The 20,134-nt window shown below is 40.2% G+C and overlaps 1 protein-coding gene across 1 annotated transcript in view; it reads left to right on the top strand.

Moving 5' to 3' along the window:
- The window catches only part of EPG5 (ectopic P-granules autophagy protein 5 homolog), a 56,948-nt gene that overhangs the window by 20,762 nt on the left and 16,052 nt on the right, over window positions 1-20,134 (top strand). The window contains exons 16-33 of the mRNA XM_026865852.1: window positions 198-457; window positions 3,218-3,358; window positions 3,818-3,962; window positions 4,802-4,999; window positions 5,506-5,616; window positions 6,373-6,492; window positions 8,057-8,223; window positions 8,428-8,655; window positions 10,403-10,526; window positions 11,406-11,547; window positions 12,615-12,786; window positions 13,721-13,883; window positions 14,481-14,623; window positions 16,228-16,384; window positions 17,339-17,533; window positions 18,561-18,774; window positions 19,535-19,695; window positions 19,808-20,015. Coding sequence (XP_026721653.1) covers window positions 198-457; window positions 3,218-3,358; window positions 3,818-3,962; window positions 4,802-4,999; window positions 5,506-5,616; window positions 6,373-6,492; window positions 8,057-8,223; window positions 8,428-8,655; window positions 10,403-10,526; window positions 11,406-11,547; window positions 12,615-12,786; window positions 13,721-13,883; window positions 14,481-14,623; window positions 16,228-16,384; window positions 17,339-17,533; window positions 18,561-18,774; window positions 19,535-19,695; window positions 19,808-20,015 — 3,049 coding nt within the window. The remainder of the gene's footprint in view (window positions 1-197; window positions 458-3,217; window positions 3,359-3,817; window positions 3,963-4,801; window positions 5,000-5,505; window positions 5,617-6,372; window positions 6,493-8,056; window positions 8,224-8,427; window positions 8,656-10,402; window positions 10,527-11,405; window positions 11,548-12,614; window positions 12,787-13,720; window positions 13,884-14,480; window positions 14,624-16,227; window positions 16,385-17,338; window positions 17,534-18,560; window positions 18,775-19,534; window positions 19,696-19,807; window positions 20,016-20,134) is intronic.

Raw genomic sequence — 20,134 nt, 5'->3', positions numbered from 1 at the left:
AGAGATTTCAGATAAACTTAACTGGTGGCGCTACGTGGTGTGTCTGAAAAGTAACTACCGTTGCTCCGATCTCATGTCACGGTGTTGTGATGGAAGAGGAAACTCATCCAAAGTTGACCCAAATCCTAGACTAGTACCATATGTGCTGTAATATGGCTGTGCTTCCTCTCATTCTTGTTCCTGCTGCTTTGTTCCAGGTCTCCTACTTAGCCAGCATTGTTCGTTACGGAGAAACCCCAGAGACTTCCTTCAATCAGTGGGCATGGTGTTTGGTTTTAAGGTTAAAGCTTCACAGAAATGACTGTGGCATGAAGCATGGCTGGCCTGCGGTCCCTTCATCTGAGGGAGTGCTCGACATGGCAGAATCAGTCACGCTTTACCCCCTCCTGAAAGCTGTTAAAGGAAACATCCCCATCGGCTGCTACCTGGCGCTGTCAATGACCATGCTGGGTCACAGGTAAGTGTGCTTTTTCGTGTTTGCCTCAGATGGCCCCAGTGACTGAGCAACCTATCTAGTGATGAACTGAGGGCTGTTAACATCTTTATGCGTGTTTGAAGAATAAAGGACTTCTCATTGAAGGGACTGAGAGGTCTTTCAGGGATTGTAGTTTCAAACAATATGCCATTTCTTTTATTTTGCTAACTTTTTGCCTTCTGTCTGTCGGGTCAAAATAGTCATTAGAAACAGTATTGCAGTTGAGGGGTTAGTGTGACTACTATGGGCAGGAATAACTTTTAACCACACTTACTGAAAGGGTTATTCTACATGTAATTATTTTTTAGCAGTGCTGCATCAGAGTATTCGGAAAATAGTCAGGATTAAAAAACCACTCCTGCTGGTAATGATAAATAGAGCTCTTTATAACCCTGATACTGAACCTCCTAAGCCTGACTCTGTTCCATCACTGTCTTTTCCAGTGCTTTCAGCTGGTTTGTAGGTAAGGTTCTTGGGCATAATCAAATGTATTAGTTGATTGAAGTACAGAGCCAGGCATAGATTAATCAGTCTCTTCCAGGTCTGTTTTCCCTGAATCTGTCATCCTTTTAATTATCTTTTACTCATATTCAAAATTTGGACATATTTTTCTTGATATAATAGTGCTTTTTTCCTTTGAAGAGAAATTGCCTTGGCTTTCTTCTTCTCTGTGGTTGGTTGACCTTGGCTGGACACCAGGTGTCCAACAAAGGTGCTCTATCGCTCCTCAGCTGGACAGGGGATAGAGAGCACAACGAAAGGCTTGTGGGTAGAGATAAGCACAGAGGGAGATCACTCATCAGTTACTGTCATGGGCAAAACAGACTCAGCTTGGGAAAAGTGTATTGCCAATCAAATCAGAGTAGGGTAGTAAGAAATAAAACCGAATCTTAAAACACCTTTCCCCAACCCCCTCCTTCCCAGGCTTAACTTCACTCCTGATTGCTCTACCTCTTTCCCCCCAGGAGCACAGGGAAACAGAGAATGGGGTTTGTGGTCAGTTCATCATCTATTGTCTCTGCTGCTCCTTTCTCCCTTGGGGAGAACTCTTCATGCTCTTCCCCTACTCCAGCATGGGGTCCCTCCCACTGTAGACAGTACCCCTCAAACTTCTCCAACGTGAATCCTTCCCATGGGCTGCAGCTCTTCACAAACTGCCCCAGTGTAGGTCCCTACCACAGGGTGTAGCCCTTCAGGAACAGACTGCCCTCACAGGATCACAAGTCCTGCCAGCAAGCCTGCTCCAGCATGGGCTCCTCTCTCCATGAGTCCACAGGTCCTGCCATGAGCCTGCTCCAGCGTGGGCTTTCCACAGGGTCACAGCCTCCTTTGGGCACATCCACCTGCTCTGGTGTGGGGCTGCAGGTGATCTCCTCTGTTAACCTCCATGGGTACAGGGCACAGAACCACGAGGTGCGGAGGAATCTCTGCTCCAGTACCTGGAGCACCTCCTCCCCTCCTTCACAGACCTTGGTGGCTGCAGAGTTGTTTCTCTCACATATTTTCACTCCTCTCTCCAGCTGCAGTTGCCTTTGCACAGTTGTTGGTTTTTTTTTTTCCTCTTTCTTAAATATGTTACCCCAGAAGTGCTACCACCATCGCTGATGTTCTCAGCCTTGGCCAGCAGCAGGTCTGTCTTGGAGCTGCCTGACATTGGCTATATGGGACATGAGGGAAGCTTCTGTCAACTTCTCACAGAAGCCACCCCTGTAGCCCCCTGCTACCAAAACCTTGTCACACAAACCCAATGCATTCCCCAGGCTGTTGCTTGATGCTGAGGTTATACCATAGATATATACATGCTGCTTCAAAGCACTAGAATAATTTGAGACTGATAGGAAGTTATCCTGGTTTGAGTGGAAATTTTTACATTAATTTGAGCGTGGAATGAAAAACAAGGAACTTCTTTAGTTCTGTGGGTGGTGTTTTTTTTTCTCCCACCACCTGTGATTTCACCTTGCAAAGAACTATTTGATATCCTTCTCCTATCTAAACAATAACACTGATATTTATCAGATGCAGAAGTTCAGGGCCAGTTATGTTTATGAGCAGAAGAAACAAAGAGCTGCAGTGTATGCTGGTGACAATATAATATTTCATTTTCACGATCCCAGAGTAGACACAGGATTACTTTCTACATCTTTGCCTAATGTGCAGCCCCTTCTCAGTTAGCAAAACTTTATGCAGAGCAATGTACCAAATAAGTAGCCATTAGTGAGCTCTCTGTATAGTAAGGGTAGGATTAATCTCAACTGACTGCCACCATCGAAGTACCTACTGTAAGGAAACCCTGTGAGCTCTATCTGTAGGTACTGAAGAAAGATGTCCAGACCATCATCCATCCTAAGGAGATGTCAAAGATAGGTAATACAAAACTCCCTCTGCAGGCTCTTCCTTTTCCTGGAGAGGGAGGCTAGTTGGTTAGGTCAGGCAAGAATGCTGTGCTTTAAATGGATTGAAAACTGGTGGATGAAGACCAGCATTTCTTGTGACTTTTGGAAGAGAAGGTCACAAACCCCTAGAAAGGCAGGAAATGCCAAATCTGTCAGTGATTGAATGACTCCTACAGCCGAAGTAAAAACTGTGGATTTAGCAGTTCAGGATTTTAAAGATGAAGTGTAAAGATATTAATGTCTCTACATTTTACTTCACACGCCCCCCACCCCGCTGTCTCCCATTCTGCTGATAGTCAATGTATCTTTATTTATTTGCCTGTTGTGTTTTTTTTGTTTGTTTTGACAGCGTTGACAGTTTCTGTGCTGAAGGGATCCCTCTTCTAGGTGTACTCGTCCAGTCTAGATATCTGAGAACAGTAGTCCACGTGCTGGATAAAATTTTACCTTTATTTTACTCTTGCCAGTATTATCTCCTGAAGAATGAACAGTAAGCATTTTATGTTCCTAATATGTTTATTGATAGAGAACAATGAAAGATAATCTTAACGGTTAAATTTATCAGGCTTCATTCTGGGTTTTGCATCCAATGAGAGTGTGACGCAGATGATGGGGATGTACGTCTGGTTTGTTTGAGTTACTTTTTGACATTGGTTGAGAGTGCACTCTACTGACTTCACGTGTATGATTATCACTGTTGCTGGGCCACAGCTGTATTTACAAGTGTTTAGATGAGTAAGAAAGACAAGCAGGGAATACTAGATAACTGTGTCCCTACTGTTGAGTAACAGCTGGGAGCATTCTCAAGTGAAGCATGGTTGTGAATTAAAGTCCTTGTATATGAATGTCACCAGTCTTGTTGAGCTGGTCTTAAATTCTCTAAAAGCAGGTTTTCTGTATATTATGCAGTAGGAGAAATTTTAGAAATAATTCCATTTGTCATCTCTAGGTTTTTATCTTACATCCAACTGTTCCTTCATCTGGATAGTGGAGTCCCTCAAGGTGTGACCCAGCAGGTTACCCATAAAGTAACACAGCACTTGATGGGAGTGAGCTATGGAGAAAATATTGAGCTGCTCAGTGGTATGGTACAGGTAAGATTTTTTTTTTTAAGAAAAAAAAGGTGGGAGTGAGTTTTCAAAAACAGGTAGGCTTTTTGGCTGAATTAGGGTTCAATTTGGCTGAATTAGGGTTAGGAGGGATATTGAATTTGCAGTTCTGTAGACACAGAGTGCCCTGCATCAAGCATGAATAGTTGGATTTGGTTCTACTTCTGCTTAGCTTGCCTAAATCTGGCAGTGTGCCTGACACTGGACATGACAACAATATGTGCCTTCCACATTTCTTGGAAAACACATTTTCTAATACCAGGTCAAAACCGCCTAAAAAGGGAATGTAATATGCAGCACTACTTTTTCTCCAATGTTGATTGAGGAATGCAGCTTATGTTAGTGACTGAAAGCTTTGCTTTTGACCGTTAATTTATGGCTGTGGTATGAAAAAATGTTGCTGTATTAGGGGACAGTAGTATTTTTAGTAAGTGCAGAGAGATCAAGAGCCAAGGCCCACTAATGTTAAAGAGCATTAAGGACTAAAGGGAAACACACCTACTCTGGTATGTCCTTTTGAGGGAATAGCAGGCTACACTTCAGAAATAGGTGCCGTTTATACCTGCAGGTCACAGGGGTCCTGCTCATGGCTTTTGCATGTTTTTGCTGATTGCACAAGATGCTCAGCTCTCCAGGCTGCAGAATCTGCAGAAATTTGGAGGTTGGAGATGGCAGAGATGTTTTTACATAGGCATAGAGAACACTGTTGTAAATTATTTGTTACGGATAGGCCCACAGCCTTAAGTTAAACCATTATTCAGTAAGTTCTTAAGCTATAATTGAAGCTGCAATCTCTTGCATAATTTTGCCCTTTAATTTGGCAGACTCACATTCTTCTGAGTGACCAGCCAAATGGAGTGGGGCCGGCTGCAGTACTGGAGTTCTGGGTTCAGGTGCTCACCAGCCAGCAGCTGTGGCACAAGGACCAGGCAACACTCCTATTGCTGGATGACTTATGTAAAGCTGCTTTTCGGTACAGTCAAGAGGACTGCATACAAAAGCTGCTTTACCAACAACACAAGGTAAATAGGGGCTGTATTGGTGTGGCTGTTGAGTAGATGGTCTGTTTGTGTGTTGCTTATTCTAATTTTGATGAGGATATATTTTCCCGCAATGCGGTAAGAGCGGTCATTATTGTCTTTGAGTAGGTCAAGATTAATGAAATGTCAGATATTTTAATAATAGCAATAAAAACCTGTTTGGAACAGATGTCATATGAGTTATATCATAGTATTTTAGTCTGTGGTCTTTGCATTTTAAATGTTTGATAGTGTGTTTAGAACAAAAGTAGAGTTTCTTCTCCTGAAAAAAAGAGACTGTCGCTATAACAGAACCTTTTCACTGAAAAGAAATAAAGTACAATCAGGCGTGTCAGTGGTGGCTGGATGAGCTAAGGCTGGGCAGTAGCAACATGAGAAATGGCAGAAAGGAAGGAACCTGAATGAAGGTGGATTGTCATATCTGTAGCTTGTAAATCTTCTGTTAGGCTGCTTACAAAAAAGCCTGAATATTGTTTGTTCCCATGCAGAATGCTTTGGGCTATCATTGTGACAAAGGTCTGTTATCTTCGCTTGTTAGCTGGATTGTGGCAGGCAATGTGACACCTTCCTTTGTTGAGGGCAATGCCAATTCCTCTCAGGTAAGTGGTATGAGGGTGCTGTATGAACAACCCTGGGATATATGCAGGTGTCTAGGGTTTATTTTTTCTGCTTTTGCAGATTTTCTTTCGTTTCCTCTTTTTTCCTATCCCAGTGTTTGTGACTTTTTCTTGTGATAAAATCCTAATTTAGCCAAAGAGAATGTTGTGGGTTTATTACACTGAAGGGAACATGGACATTTTGCACAGAGGGAGTTTGTCTGATCTGTGTCCAAGAATTCATATAATAGGATTTATTAGTTTCTTTTAATCTTCAATTGTTCTTGGTTTATTTAATGAGGGGAAAAATACGCAAAGCCTGACTTTTCTATTAGTCTTTATCTGATAAATATTTTGAATACTGTTTTTTTTTCTCTGCTTAAGGAAGTTCCTCGTTAGAGCAAAAAGGAAAAAAACCTGTGTTATGCTAAGTGAAGAGGTGCAGCGCAGGGGGGAGAGAGGAGATCTTTTTTTACTGTGTTTGAGTAGGTTGTTTTCTCCCAAACTTTCTGGATAATTCTGTCAGTTGTCTCAGATTTCCTCCTTCTTTCCCAAGACTGTACAAAACACAAAAGAGAAGTTTGAAAGTAGATAAGGAGGAAACTGGTTTTCAGTTTTCTTGTCAAGATATGATACTGCTTTTGCAACTTTGTAATGAAAATCGAATAAAGACATATTCTTCCTAAGAAAACAGCAAGCTTCCTGATCCTACTCCTGCCTTTTTATTATGAGTGTTTCTGTTATCACTGTGTTGTACAGGTCTGGTTTTCATGGACGGTGTTAAATATGGAGTCAATGTTTGAAGAAGATTCACAGCTTCGCAGAGTTGTGGAATGGGAGTTAATTACTAATGATTTAACTCCTGATCAAGCTTTGAAGGTGAGAGAACTGCTCAACTGGGGAAAAGCCTTCTCTTGTATTGTTTAGTTTTTATTGTATATTTTTTTTTCCTAGGATAAAAGCATAACTAATGCTTTGTCTGGCTTTCCAGGAGAAAATTACACATCAGGGAACTTTTCTTTGACATTTTGAGTTGAACATTTAAAAACTGCTATATGCAAATATCTGGTTTTTAATATACTGTTATTTACAAAAAACTTCAGTCACTAGTTAGTACTCTTGCATGACTTTGAGTCACTTGGATGCCTCATGACCTTCAGTGGATTTATTCTATACCACTGAGATGAGGAGAGCAGATTTTTTTTATTTCACAAGTGGGAAAATGTGTCTATATATCAAAGAGCATTTCTTAAATGATCTGAATTTTGCCAAAGTCTGGGATTTACTTTGTATTTGAATCATTTTCCATTATTTTCATGACTGTTTTGGTCTCTCCCTTAACAAGGCCCATAGTCAGGTGTGCTTTAAGCCTGTTAGGTTGCAGCATTTTCCAGGTTCTTTGCTTAAATTCAGTTAAAAATTCTGGAATGAAGCAAGCAGAAACCAACACTGTCCAGTCTTGAAGTGTAACTTTTAGGCTGTCCTTCACTTCAACTTGTCTCGGTGTGTTTTAATGGAGAAGGTAGTCTAGAAGCTTTATGACAATAAGTTTGCTTGGGCTGTGTCCAGACGTGTCTTGCATCCTTGGAGACTAGTCTGGAGAACATTTGTCTCTTGGCTTGCATGCTTCAGTTTAGCTGGAGAAGTGAGACAGTATGTGGGCTGGGTGTGGAAAAGGGTGCTGAGGATTCTTAAGGTCTAGTGTGAGGAATGAGGTAGTGCCAGGATCTGTGCTGAGACCTGGGAACTCAGAAAATCCTCCCATTCCCCTGCTTCAGGCACAGTCTGTGCAAGCTTGACATATGACTTATTAATGATTTAGTGGGTCCGTGGAGTAGCATTCCGTGTTGCTAATAAGTGTGACACTGCTCATACTTTACTTTGCCTTTGCTCTGCTTTTGCAAAGAGAAATTTTATTTTTCTTAATTTTTTTTTTTTCTTCATGTTAGTTTTATCTTAGATTTTTGTCAGGGCTGTTTGGAATGTAGTCTGGAGAAAGCCAAAAGTAGCATGCTGCAGGATTCTGCGTCCTCACATGGCTTAGACTTATTTTATTGGTTGGAATGTGCTGTGTGCTTCACTGTTCCTGCTTTGTTCTCTCACATCACTGCTCTTACAAAAGTCTAACCTAGGAACATCTACCTCTGTGGAATTAATTAACTGTAACACCAATGGGCCGTATGTTGGCGTTGCATCCCAGAGCAGTCATGCTAATTTTTGTTGAGCATCAGAGGTGTAGCACTGCTCTCTAACACCTGTCCAACATAACTGTGAGCTGGGCAGCTCTTCCTCTAAGACCTGTAACAGATGTGTGAACGTTTCCAAAGTTTTCTCCTCCATAATGGCTGAGTTTTCATGCTGTGTTATTCTGCTGGGTTAAGCTGTGACAGCCTGTTACAGGAAACTGCAGCAGAGTACTTGTCTGAAAATGCTCTTTTTGCAGAGAGCACAGACCCATCTGAAGTTGCCCATCGTACCTTCCCTTCAGAGGCTCATGATTTACCGCTGGGCTCACCAGGCCCTTGCTACTCCTGCTGATCACCCTCTCATGCCACTAATCTGGCAGAAATTCTTCATCCTTTATCTTCACCAACCAGGACCACAGTATGGGTGAGTTTGACCATAAGGGCTCTAGCCTTATGGTCTGGCAAGCACTAACAAGTTTGCACTGCAAATGAGATTAAGTGCTTCACACCAAGACTGAACCTGAAAGCATTGTGTACCAGCAGCTTCTCTAAAGAGCTGAATTATTTGCAGAGATGCTGATTTGACACTTGCAACAAGACTTTGTTGTGCTTTTTTCTTCATTTTTAGATTACCTGTAGATGGCTGTATTGGAAGACGTTTTTTCCAGAGTGCAGCTCATGTTAACTTAATAAATGAGATGAAGCAGCGCTTAATAAAGGTAGCAGACTTCCACCATGCTGCCAGTAAAGCACTGAGAGTGGACAGTCCTGCAGAGGGCAGTGAGAGATCATCAGAGAAGGCGAGCTGCTCAGCACATTACCTCACTTCACCAGAACTGCATAAGGAACTTGTCAGGTAAAAAAAGCCTGCCCAGTTCAGTCTTACTCAGTGCAACTACCTGAGCAACTACTAGACCACAGTCATAGCTGTGGGAGACGTGTGACCCTTGACTGGCCTAGATGTACTGCAGGTGCTTGTTCTGTGCATCATTGGTCAAATCTGTTTCTCTGACACAACTTGTGTTGAGGGGACTGATTTTATCACTAAAAGTAAAACGTTGTTGATAGAGTTGTTGCTCCCCTTAGGAGAGAGCTTTGCTTTTTAATTAACAGTATCCCCATGATGATAAAATATTTGTTGTTTAGACATAGCTGCTACTGATACGTAATTCACTAGCTATAAATGTAAAATTCTACTTTGGGTGTAGACATCTGTTTGTCTCAGACCAGGGCCTAAATTTGTCTTGAGTAAGATTACTTCATCAGGGAATTAAGACTGGGGACTTCCAACACATAATTCAGTGCAGTTTACCTGGTTAGCGTGCTAAAGTTGAGCTGTGACAAGCGTGCTCTGTGCCAGCTGTAAAGTGGCACAGAAAAACCTTAGCACAAGACTGTCGTTTTGGAGTAGGCTGAGAAGGGCATGGTTACTCACTGTGACTCAGCTGATGAACACTCACTTTCTAAGGGATGGTAGCATCTAAGAACTACGTATCTCCTGCACACTGAAACTGCTGCTATGCTATACAGAAGTTCGTGGTTCTGTTACACGGAGACTTTTGGTCTGAGAAGTCTACCTGAAGAAATGTTTGCAGTATTACAGTATCTGAATATTCCCAGAAACTAGTTGAAAGGATTATTTGGAAAGCGCCTCTAGTTCAGAGGGGTTTGGTATATGGGGTCTGAGCTTCTTCTGAAAGATTCCCTCCCCTCAGCAATCATTAGGTACAAAAAACCAAGGGAGATCATAAATCCTCCTTGGTGATGCTCACTGGGTGTAACTTGATTAATATTTTTCAGTCTTTCACGTCAAAGGAGTTCCCCACTCCAACATAAAAACAGAGTGCTCTACAGCCAAGTAAATCTTATGCTCAGGAAGTTTAATGACCACCTAGAAAGGAGGGAACATATTAGTATTGTTCATGAGGGCTGACTTGGAATTAAACTACTTCCATTTTTTCACTAGTGACACTGACTTGGAGATTGCTAGTGAATTTTTTTATGCCGCAGTATGAAGATTTAATGGCATTTGAGTTCTTGCTTGTCAGGAAAGCTTGGATGTTATGATTATAGAGTGTACCATGCAGTAGAATAATGTGAGTTGAAGAAAAAGGTATATTTATGTTAAAGTACAGTGTTAGCAGAGAAAAAAATGAGAACAAACTAGCCATGATGAGTCTGAAAAGAAGTTAAAAGATGTAACTAGAGTGTGATCTTTTGGAGCGGGCGAACTGGAAAAGTCATGGGGTGAGAAGCCAAACTTGCTCAAATGTACTCTGTTTTTCCCTTTGGCCTTTTGAAAGGGGTTGTGGATGAGATTCTCTGACATAAGACTAGTCCAGTTGTGGATCATGTTAATTTGTATAAATGTTTTCCTTTTCTTTATATATTACTGTTCATATTTTTTAAATAGATTCTTTCCACTGCTGGTCTTTGACAGTCAACTAGTCACAAATCACCTGGAACATCTGCATTTTGAGCTCTGTCCCTTGTAGCATTATTTGTTGCCTTAAGTCTAAACCCCAGAATGAGACTGCTTTGTAATACATGCTAAGCATAAAGTTCACATTGATATATTTTTTTCCTTCTTTTGCTTTTCTTAGGCTTTGTAATGTTTTTGTTTTGTGGTTGGAAGAAGAGAGTTTCCAGAGAGGAGACGTATATGTTCCTTGTTTACCGAAGCAATATGATCCACACAGACTTGTTCAAGTCATGCAGAATGAACAGGTGAAGTGCTAATGACACTGGCAACCTTGGATCCAAAATTCAGTTGTTAGAGTGGGTCCTCTAAACTAGTGAGAGACTTGGTGTCACTGGCCTTTATGTGTACAGCATGTGGGATACCTTCACAGCTTGAAGTCTTTTCCTAAAAATCCTGTGCCCAGACTGCCTACCTTTATATTTGAGCAAGGACTCATGAGTAGATATCTCTCATATCTTAGTGAGAAGAGTCCTTATTCTGTACTGTTCTGTAATTCTTTTTATGTTCTAAGGTAATTCTAGAGAACTTTAAATGACAAAAGACTGGATGCCAAAATCATGTTGGTAGTCTGTAATATGTCAGGTTCAAATACAAGTTAGTGAGTGGGGAGGGTATGTTATTCTCTCCATTATGCCTAAAGAGTTAGTATAATTAAAAAACCTGTGAGAGGGGAGATTTTGGAAGGGCATTTCCTCATGCCTGCTTTGTTTTTATTCCTCCAGTATATTGTGACGACTGGAAATACAACCTGCTTTAGCCTGATGACAGCTAATAGTGCCATGATGTTTTAGACTATCTCAGTTTCCTTTGTGTTCCATTTTTAGGAACAGAGTTTTAATAATCTTTATGCTTTCTCATTTATTAGAAAATATACCATGTGTGCTTGTCAGGTTTCTTCTCTTAAGTGTCATGAATGCTTTTTGGTGGCTTATCATGTATATGATAATTCTGCAGCTTTTCTCTTCACTATGGATGTTTTTTTTCCCAGTAATAATCTTTCCATGACTTAAAACTTCAGGATCTAGTTTTATGTACTTACTGTAGTTCCCCAACTACTGGGATGCTTGCACAGTATGTGGTACTGACCAGAATGGGAGTGATAAGTTATTTCTTCTGTGCTTTAGGATTTGTGGATTGAGTATGTCAATGTTGAACTTGTACGTCATGAGTTTCAGGAAGCTGTAAACCTTTGGATGCAGGGTCAGTTGGAATCACATGCAACCTGTGTTTCTGCAGGGCAAACAGATTTCACCAACCCTTTAGCAGGTAAGAGATAAGAATATTGTTAATGAAACTGAGCCAGAAGGAACTATTAGCATGCTGAAGTTCTGGTTTCTTTAGGAACATAATGATGTCTGTGAATAAAGATGTTAATACAGTTTGTTTTCTTTGGGTACAGTATTTTGCATGAGGTTTTAATGCTGTTTTCACTAAGATGCTCATGTGAGAGGCTAACATCGATGTTTTTGGCTTAGTTTGCCACATCACGGGACAGCAGGTCATAATGTGCTCAGAGCTTCATGAGTGAGCTCCCCAAAGATTCCTCTGCACAGAGCATGGACAGGCTGAATTTTCCTAAAGTTTAGAGAGACTGCTGCAAGCAAAGGCAAAAACCACTATAACTGAAAATGGAAGGATAGTCTTTTTAGTTTGTGGGTTTTTTGGTGTTTGTGGTATGTGGGTTTTTATTGTTGTTGTTGTTCCTAATGGCTTTGGAATTTTGGCATGGTGAAAGGGTTGTTCTAGCACAGAAGGGGATAATAGTCATGGTAAGTGTGTTAAGGATATGGTGAGATTGGATTTTTGCTGGGGTGCTGACTAAAAATGTGAAGAGAGGGAATAAAAGGAAACTGTAATAGTTTCATAGGTTAATTGACACTGTTTGGGCAAAGGAACTGAATGGGAATCAGCAGGAGGAGAGAGGCTATGTTTTTGGAAGGAGTTGGAGCTGACAGGATTGAGATGAGGATGAATTGTAGGGGAAGAAAGATGAATTTGGCTTAGACTGGGTCAGGGACCCTCTGACAGATGAGGGTAATAAGAGGAAAATTGGAGAAGTGGCAGGTAGTGGCTAGGGGAAACAAGGAAAGCCATGGGCTCTTGGATCCTAACGTTTGTGATGGAGCTGGTCATGAAAATAGCTGTGTGAAACTTTGATAACAAAACCAGGAAGATCAGTCAAGTGATTTTTTTTTTTGTTTGTTTGTTTTGTTAAGGGGAGATTTCTGATAAATATGTCTGCTGTTAAAAATGTTTCATGTAAAAACAAGTTTTTGTTCAGTTTCTCGTAACCTTTTCTTCTTGACAAAACTTGCTTCTGCTTTCTTTTCTAGCCAAAGAGAGGATAATGAATAATTTAAAGAAGTTTGATATTCCTAAGAAACCTCTTCCCCTCCAGTTGATGAAAGCTCCTGTGCCAGTTATTTCCTCTGCCAGTCTAGTAAGTCAGAAAGAAGCAATTCAGCTCATGCGCACGGACCTTAACATCTTGCAGCGACATGCCAAGTAAGACATAGCTGTTTTCCTTCAGCCTCACTAGCGTGTATAGCAGTGTCTTCAGGTGCCCTTTACAGCAGCCTCATTTGTGGTTTTGGCACTGAACTGCCAGTACTTGACTTCTGCCTCTGGTCCTATGTTTTGTTGTTTTTTTTCCTCTTGACTATCATGTTGTTGTTCCACTCCTTTAAGATAAGACTACAGAAGTCTTGTCAGCTGATGTGATCTGTCATTAGATATCTACCTTCCTACAATTTATTTTCTCATTTGGCATACTTCCTAAAGTAAAGACTCCCTTTAACCTGGATTTGTTGACAGTAAGCTAGTTAACCATTTTACACTAATGTAGTAGCTGCAGTATGAAGTACTGAACCCCCCAAGAGAGAAATCTGATTTCTGGGACTATTAGCTTTGTGAGTGAAAAAGGCTTTCTGTTTTTCATATTTCTAAGAGCATCCAGCTGAATTATTTTTAAACATAGCTGTTGAATCTGTAGCTATTCTCACCCAATGTAGTAATTTAATAGCATTATTACAAACCAATCCAAAACTTGATAAGCCCAGTTCCAGCAGCAATTTTAGGTGGTGGTGTTTTTTTTGACTGAATCATCCCACAGTCCAGCTTCTTTTGTCTGGTGGAAAATGGCATTTCCTACAGAAGTTGATCTATTTAATTTCCTTCTACATTGTTGTATAGAATAATTAAAAAGAACTCATGCAGACTTGAATAGTTTTGTTCTTATGAACCTATTTCTTTATTACTTAGAAGTGCTATTACTTTGAAGTTTTACTCAATTTCATTTAATAACCTTTTATGTTTTCTAGGAAAGCGTCACAGTTCTTTGTACAGCACACTAAATTTAAAGTCTCATCTCTTGCTTATAAATGCTTAACGTTGGTTTTCAGTAAAGATTTTAGTAACATTATTAATAAATGCTTTTCAGAACTGCAGCTCTCTGGGAATCTGAGCATGTTGCTCTTAATAGTGAAATATTGGACATGATACCTAAGCTGTATGTCAATCGGGAAGAGCAGATCACCCTCCATGTGGAGTGCCGAGGAACTTCAAATAAAAGCTGTCAAGGAGCAGCTCTTATAACTATCCAGGTTAGAGACCTGTCATCACTTCTGTTTTGGGGCTGTTAGACATGAATAATGAAAGTGAAACGGCTGAATGGTTGCATGAATGGTGGCAATTGAAATAAATCTATATGCACATAATCGTTACCTGATATACCTAAAACATAATGCTCAAAAGGAGATGCAGATCAACAGCTGAAGAATAAGTTGTTACATAAAGTTGGTTTTGCTCATAGTATTCATTGTGAACTGCTTCCCAATGTGTGAATGTGGGAATATGCTCACTGATAGGAACAGAAGCATGAAAAAGTTTATAGAAATAATCACATTGCTTGGTATATGAATTTCTTGATCTCCTTTAAGTTTCAGTCCCTGTGGATTAAAAGTCTTACATAAGACATGAATTATATTAATGTGTGATAATTACATAGGAATATAACCAAGGATGTGTTCTTGGGCACAATGTACAACTAACTCTGATCAAAGCTCCTGGGGGGTGGAATACCATCATATTCAGAGTTCTCTTACTGAGCTCTGCTTCTTTTTTACAAATAGGTGCAACATTGAAGAGTTTTAGCAAAAAATATTATTCTGAAATGAATGTCTGTCTTTTTTGTCATTTAGTTTGAAGGGAAACATAAAAATGAAGTCGTGGGCCAGCAGCTTTGTGCTTTGCATACAGAAATGAGACAACTGCAGGCAGAAGCTATGAAGCCACCTTCTCTGGGTGTTGTGGAAGCAGCAGTACATGTGGAAAACTTTATAACGTAGGTTGTTCAGACACTTTTAGGTAGTGGTGTTTTTTATTTCTTTTTCTGTATGTTAGAGTTAAAATGTAGAACCTGTGTGTGTGTGTGTGTGTGTGTGTGTGTGTGTTTTGTATAGTGCTTATCAGCTTGGGTCAACAACAAAGCTGGAATCCTGAGACCTGTATGTTTGACACAGACCTCTAAAGGAATAACTATTATCAGAAGGTCATTCAGCCTCCACAGGACACACAGTATTGTCTTCTACTTCTATTTATTGTACAATGTGTTAGAATAGTCTTTCTAAACCTGCGAAAGCACTTTGAGTGATGACAGGGATGATATGTTAAATTTTAGGAAGTGGCAAACTTGTACTGCAGCTGTCTCAGCCATGGGCTAAACCATAGGTTTTTAATATCTCTCTCTGTAGGCTTTTCCTTGTTATGGTGCAGGATGTAGCTCTTTGATAAAGAGTTATGGTTTGAAGTAGTTTTTCAGTATGTGAAACAAAACTGTGCGGTGGAAGAGGACAATATAATACCACTTCTATTGTGGGGGTAAATAAATGGATTACTTCAAGGCCTTCTTCCTCTTGAAGACTTTAGAATTCTTCCCAGAGGTCCAGTTTTGCAACACCATTCTTAATCTAGATTTCTGCTGGGTTTCTTTTAGTGTAGCTGGCTTCCTACAGAGTGTACGCTCTGTACAGGTAAAAATATTTGGTTACCATTTCTACATGTTCATTCTTGATGATTAATCCGAAAAATTCTGTGGATGAGCTAGTTCTTGGGATTGACATCTGTGGAATTGCATGTTCTTCAGATGTTTTAATTCAGACTTGGTGAAGATGGGGGTTTGAGCTCAATAAAATTTTTACCAGGCAGTAGACAAGAAAAATGTCATTCCGTTTTAGTGCTTCTATTGCTGAACCTGTTACAAAATAAAGAGGTAAATTTTCTTGCAGGACAAATGTAGTTGAGAAGGCCTGAGAACATGACAAACACATGATTTGAGGGAGAAAACCTGTACAACTATGCTGTGAAACATCTTTTGATGATCACTTTCTGACTCCGTTTATGGAGACTTTATAAGGCTTGGAGGTACCTGTTTCAGGCAGCAAAATTACTCGAGCTAAGACTGGGACTGTTCAGCCATGAGAAGGCTCAGGGGATTCTTATCAATGTATAAAATATGTGAAGAGAGGGTACAGAGGAGATGGAGCCATGCTCTTTTCAAGGATGCCCATGGACAGGAGGTAGAGGGCACAAACTGAGACACAGGAGTTCTCTCTGAACATCAGAAAACAATTTTTATTTTTTTTTACTGTGAGGGGTGACACAGTCTGCTCAGAGGTTGTGGAGTTTCCATCCTTGGAGATACTCAAAAGCCATCTGGACATAGTCCTGGGCACCTGGCTCTAGGTGGTCCTGCTTAAGCAGGGGGCTTGCTCCATATGTCTTCCACAGGTCCTTCCCAACCTCAGCCATGCTGTGAATCTGTGAACCCATGCTTGTTTATCTTGTAAGCTAGAAATAACCCTTCTCAAGGCTATATGTTGGCAAGAAACAATTATTTATTGTCACAGATTATTTTCCATATGTAAATTTAATCTGATTTTTTTTCAGGGCCTTAATAAATATCTACAAGGTACAGCCTGTGCCTACAATTAAGAAAGTTGGAATTAGTTTGTTTTTTACATTAGTGGAATATGTGTGTGATGAAACTCAACGCAATCCTCCCACAAGGCAGTTCTTCACATCCTGCATTGAAATTTTAGGCCAAGTGAGTTTATCCTGATTTTTGGATACCTAATGCTTATTCCAATTGCCTGCTGCTATTGGGGGTCTAAAATGTTCAGAAGCCTGAAAATTAACTTCTAAGTGTCTGGCCTGTTTTCCTTTCAATTAATTGTATAATATACATGGTCTTTAGAAGAGTTCAAGCTTGCATATAAGCAGAAGAAAAACTGTTGCTCTGAGATGTCTGCTTAGTGCTAATATATGCTCACCATATTCATTAAATGCTGAAGTAATCTGGATTTTTGGCCAGGTAACTAAAGTTTGGATACTTGCAGTGTGTAGAAGAGTGTTTTGTCATATATTTTGCTGTTACTGGTGACTTTCTAGCTGATGTATGTCTTGCTAACCTCTGTATTTAGACACATTTCTTCTACAGCCTTGCAGTATCATTTGTGTAGAGAGTTAGCCAGAAGATTGCTGGTAGAGAACATAAGTGCATGGTGGTGGTGGTAATGTTACATGGGAGCTCTGAGAAAAAAAGCATTAGCTTCTGATTTGGGTCCAGGTATTTATTCTCATCTCTTAGATTCGATTTATTTCCATGTGCAGCTGTCCCTAAGCGCTTCTGACAGCTGAAGTGCTGAAAAGCTCTTCGTAGCCATAGTTCTCTTCAAATTTTTTGTAATATCAGGCAGGGCTGCTGAAATCTGGAATAGTTTTCTTCTGCTATCCCATTAGAAAAATTGTATTTCTAAGTATTTTTACACAATGTGTGAGGTCACAAGTGCTGTTCTTAAGTGTGCTAGGAAACAGGTTAATTTTACATTATATCTTGCGGAACAGCAGTATCTAGTTGATGCAGTCTGTCAATTTTCAGAAAACTTCCCTTTTTAAAAAAGGACCAAAATTGTGCTTGACTTAACAAAAAGCTCTAAGGGTTGTGTTCTACAATAAGTATGCATTGGGCCTTTTTCCTCATCATTCCAAATTTCCTCAGGTGTTCATCAGTGGGACCAAGTCAGAGTGCAGTCGCCTCCTCCAGACAATCCTGCGTAATCGAAGGCTCTGTACTCTCCTTTCTCCTTACTTCACTCCTAGTGCCTCTCCCAATGAATTTGTGACTTTGTACGAAAGAGTCGTGGCCTTTCTGAGTGAGGATAACAGTGATGTTGTCTTTATGCTGCTGACAAAGGTAAAATACTGCTAAATACTGTGTCTCGTTTGTGGGTGTTCTTCCCTAAATACCATGACTTTAAGCTAGTGCAAATCTGGTACTTTAAATAACAGTGACAGGTTCTGTAGATCTGTGTTGCTCATCCTGGATGGTATGTGATGTGTTTAAGCTCAAGAGGGGCTGGAAGCAAAAGTAAATAGGAAGCTTAAACTGTCCTTTCCTGGCCCAGATAGTATTAGTATGTGCTTCCTAGGGCTTACCCTTCAGTGTGCACTTACTCTTAAAATTAAAGCAGGGTCTTCATGGCTTCTTCTGCCTGGTATCTCTGCAGAGATAATTCATCAAAATAGCCAGTGAATCACAGGTATCTTAAAAATAAAAGCAGTAATTTGGAACAGTTTGAATCTTCCATTTGTTTGGCACCCATGTCCTTCCTGCCTATCTTAAAGCCTGTCTTAAAGGTAAGAGCAAATAATTTGCACATCTCTTGTTTCAGGGCTGCACAATACTGCCTTCTTGTATTGTCAGTGAAGAAATTACAGTTATACTCAGGCTTCAATATCACTCTGATCCTCTCAGAGACAGGGTTCAACAGCTGTAGAACCTGTTCTGGGCATAACTCTGAGCTGTACTTAATGGCAGTGATAGGCATTGTCCCTGCTGACCTAGGTCTGAACATGTGGCTGAGAGGCTACAAAAACTTTGCAACTTCACCTGAAAATTTATGGACTATGGGGATTAGCCCAGTCTAATGCTTGTAAGCGTTTTTTTGGCAGTGGTACGGAAGCATGGAAATCCATGCACATCTTTATGAATCTGAAAACCCCTCCCATGGTTGTTTCATAAGCTCAGGGACTTCTGCAGTATGCTAAATAATAACCTTTAGTGAGCGTTGCTTTGGTTTTGAGTTAGGGATAATGAGATACAAATTCATTCATTTTTTTCTTAAAACTTCAGGATTTCTTTTTCCCCTGACAATTTCTCCCTTCTAAAGGTGTGGCTTTTAAAGCTTCTACTTACAAATGCTTCCTGTCCTCTGTTCTAGTTTGACCTTACGCAGTGGTTAAGTGTTGCTAAGCCACCTCTATCTGATCGTACCAAACTTCTGGAGTCTATTCACTTGGCTCTCAATGCATGTGGCCTTGAACCTGAAGAAGTTATTTTGATGCCATTTAATATCTTCTGCAAGCATTGGACTAACCTCCTCCAGTATCAGTTCCCTGATCACTATGGTGATTTCCTAAGATTGTTCGTGCAAAGTGAGTATCTGTGTCGATGCACACTAAGCCTTTCATACAGAACTCATAAAAATATGAACTGCACACAGTAGAGTTAAATAGCAACAATAGAGAATGGTTTAAACTAAGTTTCTGTATGCACTTCTATGTGCATGCTATGTGATATGTTTTTATTAGAGATATTTTAACTCTACTAGAAACACTCTTCTGCAGATCAAAGTATGCATGTTGGTGATAACAGTTTTTCAGCTCGTATTACAGGAGGAGGATAGGTTTCTATTAATGGAAACACTTAATTATAATTATGCAACAGTCTCTAATGCAGCGTCCTTGTTCTTGAGCACCCTTCAGTGTCAGAGAACTGGGATTATGGAGACCTGGGACTGATTCTGAAATTTGAAAATGTCCTGGTTGACACTTGATGCTACCTATAATCTGATGTGCCTCTGAAATGCAAGCAAAGTACTTTGTTTCTGTCAAGCCATATGTGCTGAGGCAGCAAATGTCTCTTAATATGTGTCTGTAGCCAAGTATGCACTGAGTGCCTGGGAGACTCTCTAAAAGAGCATGTAGATGCCAAAAGGGAATGTTAAATTACTTATGTTTGGGAATTAGAGATATCTCTTGCCCTTAAACTTGGGGCTTTCAAACTCATGCCTTGCCTTTTTTTTTTTTATGTAGCAGGGAGCTCTAGTTTCAACCTTCTCTGACTTATAACGAGAAAGGGACTAATATCCTTCTCCTGATTTTCACAAATGCATTCCTTTCTCTTTCTTCTAAGGCTCATCAGAGCAGCTTCTAAGCCCTGACTGTTGGAAGGCATCACTTAAAGCTTTGGGATGTAGTTCAGTGGTGACTGAACAGGGAAGCTTCAAGAAGAGTGATTCTGCTGAAAGTCCTGTATTGCCAGATGCTGCAAAAATTCTTCTCTCTGCAGAACAGGTGTGTGCCTCTTCAGTTGATTTGTAGTGTTTTACAGCTGATTCCCACCAGTGACAAATAGCACTGCTGCATGGTCTTTCTGAACTGATTAATAGCTTCCTGCTTTTTACAGGTTAGAGAGACCATAGAATGGCTTTCCACGTCTTTCTTCAAACTCCGACTGTCGTCAGTGGACTTCAGGACTTATGGCCTGTTTTCAAAATGGAGTCCTTATGTGTCTGAAGTGAATAAATTTCTGGAGTATCTTATTAAACGACTTATTGACACCGAAGTTGCCAATTTAGCCCAAGAGCCTGTTGGCAGCAACAGAATTCTATCAGGTAATGTATCTTAAAAGCAAATTATTTAAGAACAGGAACTAAGTTTCTCTAATTTCCTCTGTTAAAGACCATTGAAATATACAGTTAAATCTTATTACACTGCTTTTGTGTGATGATGA

Source organism: Athene cunicularia (genome assembly GCF_003259725.1).
Source record: "Athene cunicularia isolate RWA chromosome Z unlocalized genomic scaffold, athCun1 chrZ_part1, whole genome shotgun sequence".
Taxonomy (NCBI): domain Eukaryota; kingdom Metazoa; phylum Chordata; class Aves; order Strigiformes; family Strigidae; genus Athene; species Athene cunicularia.
This window is presented reverse-complemented; position numbering and strand designations above follow the sequence as displayed.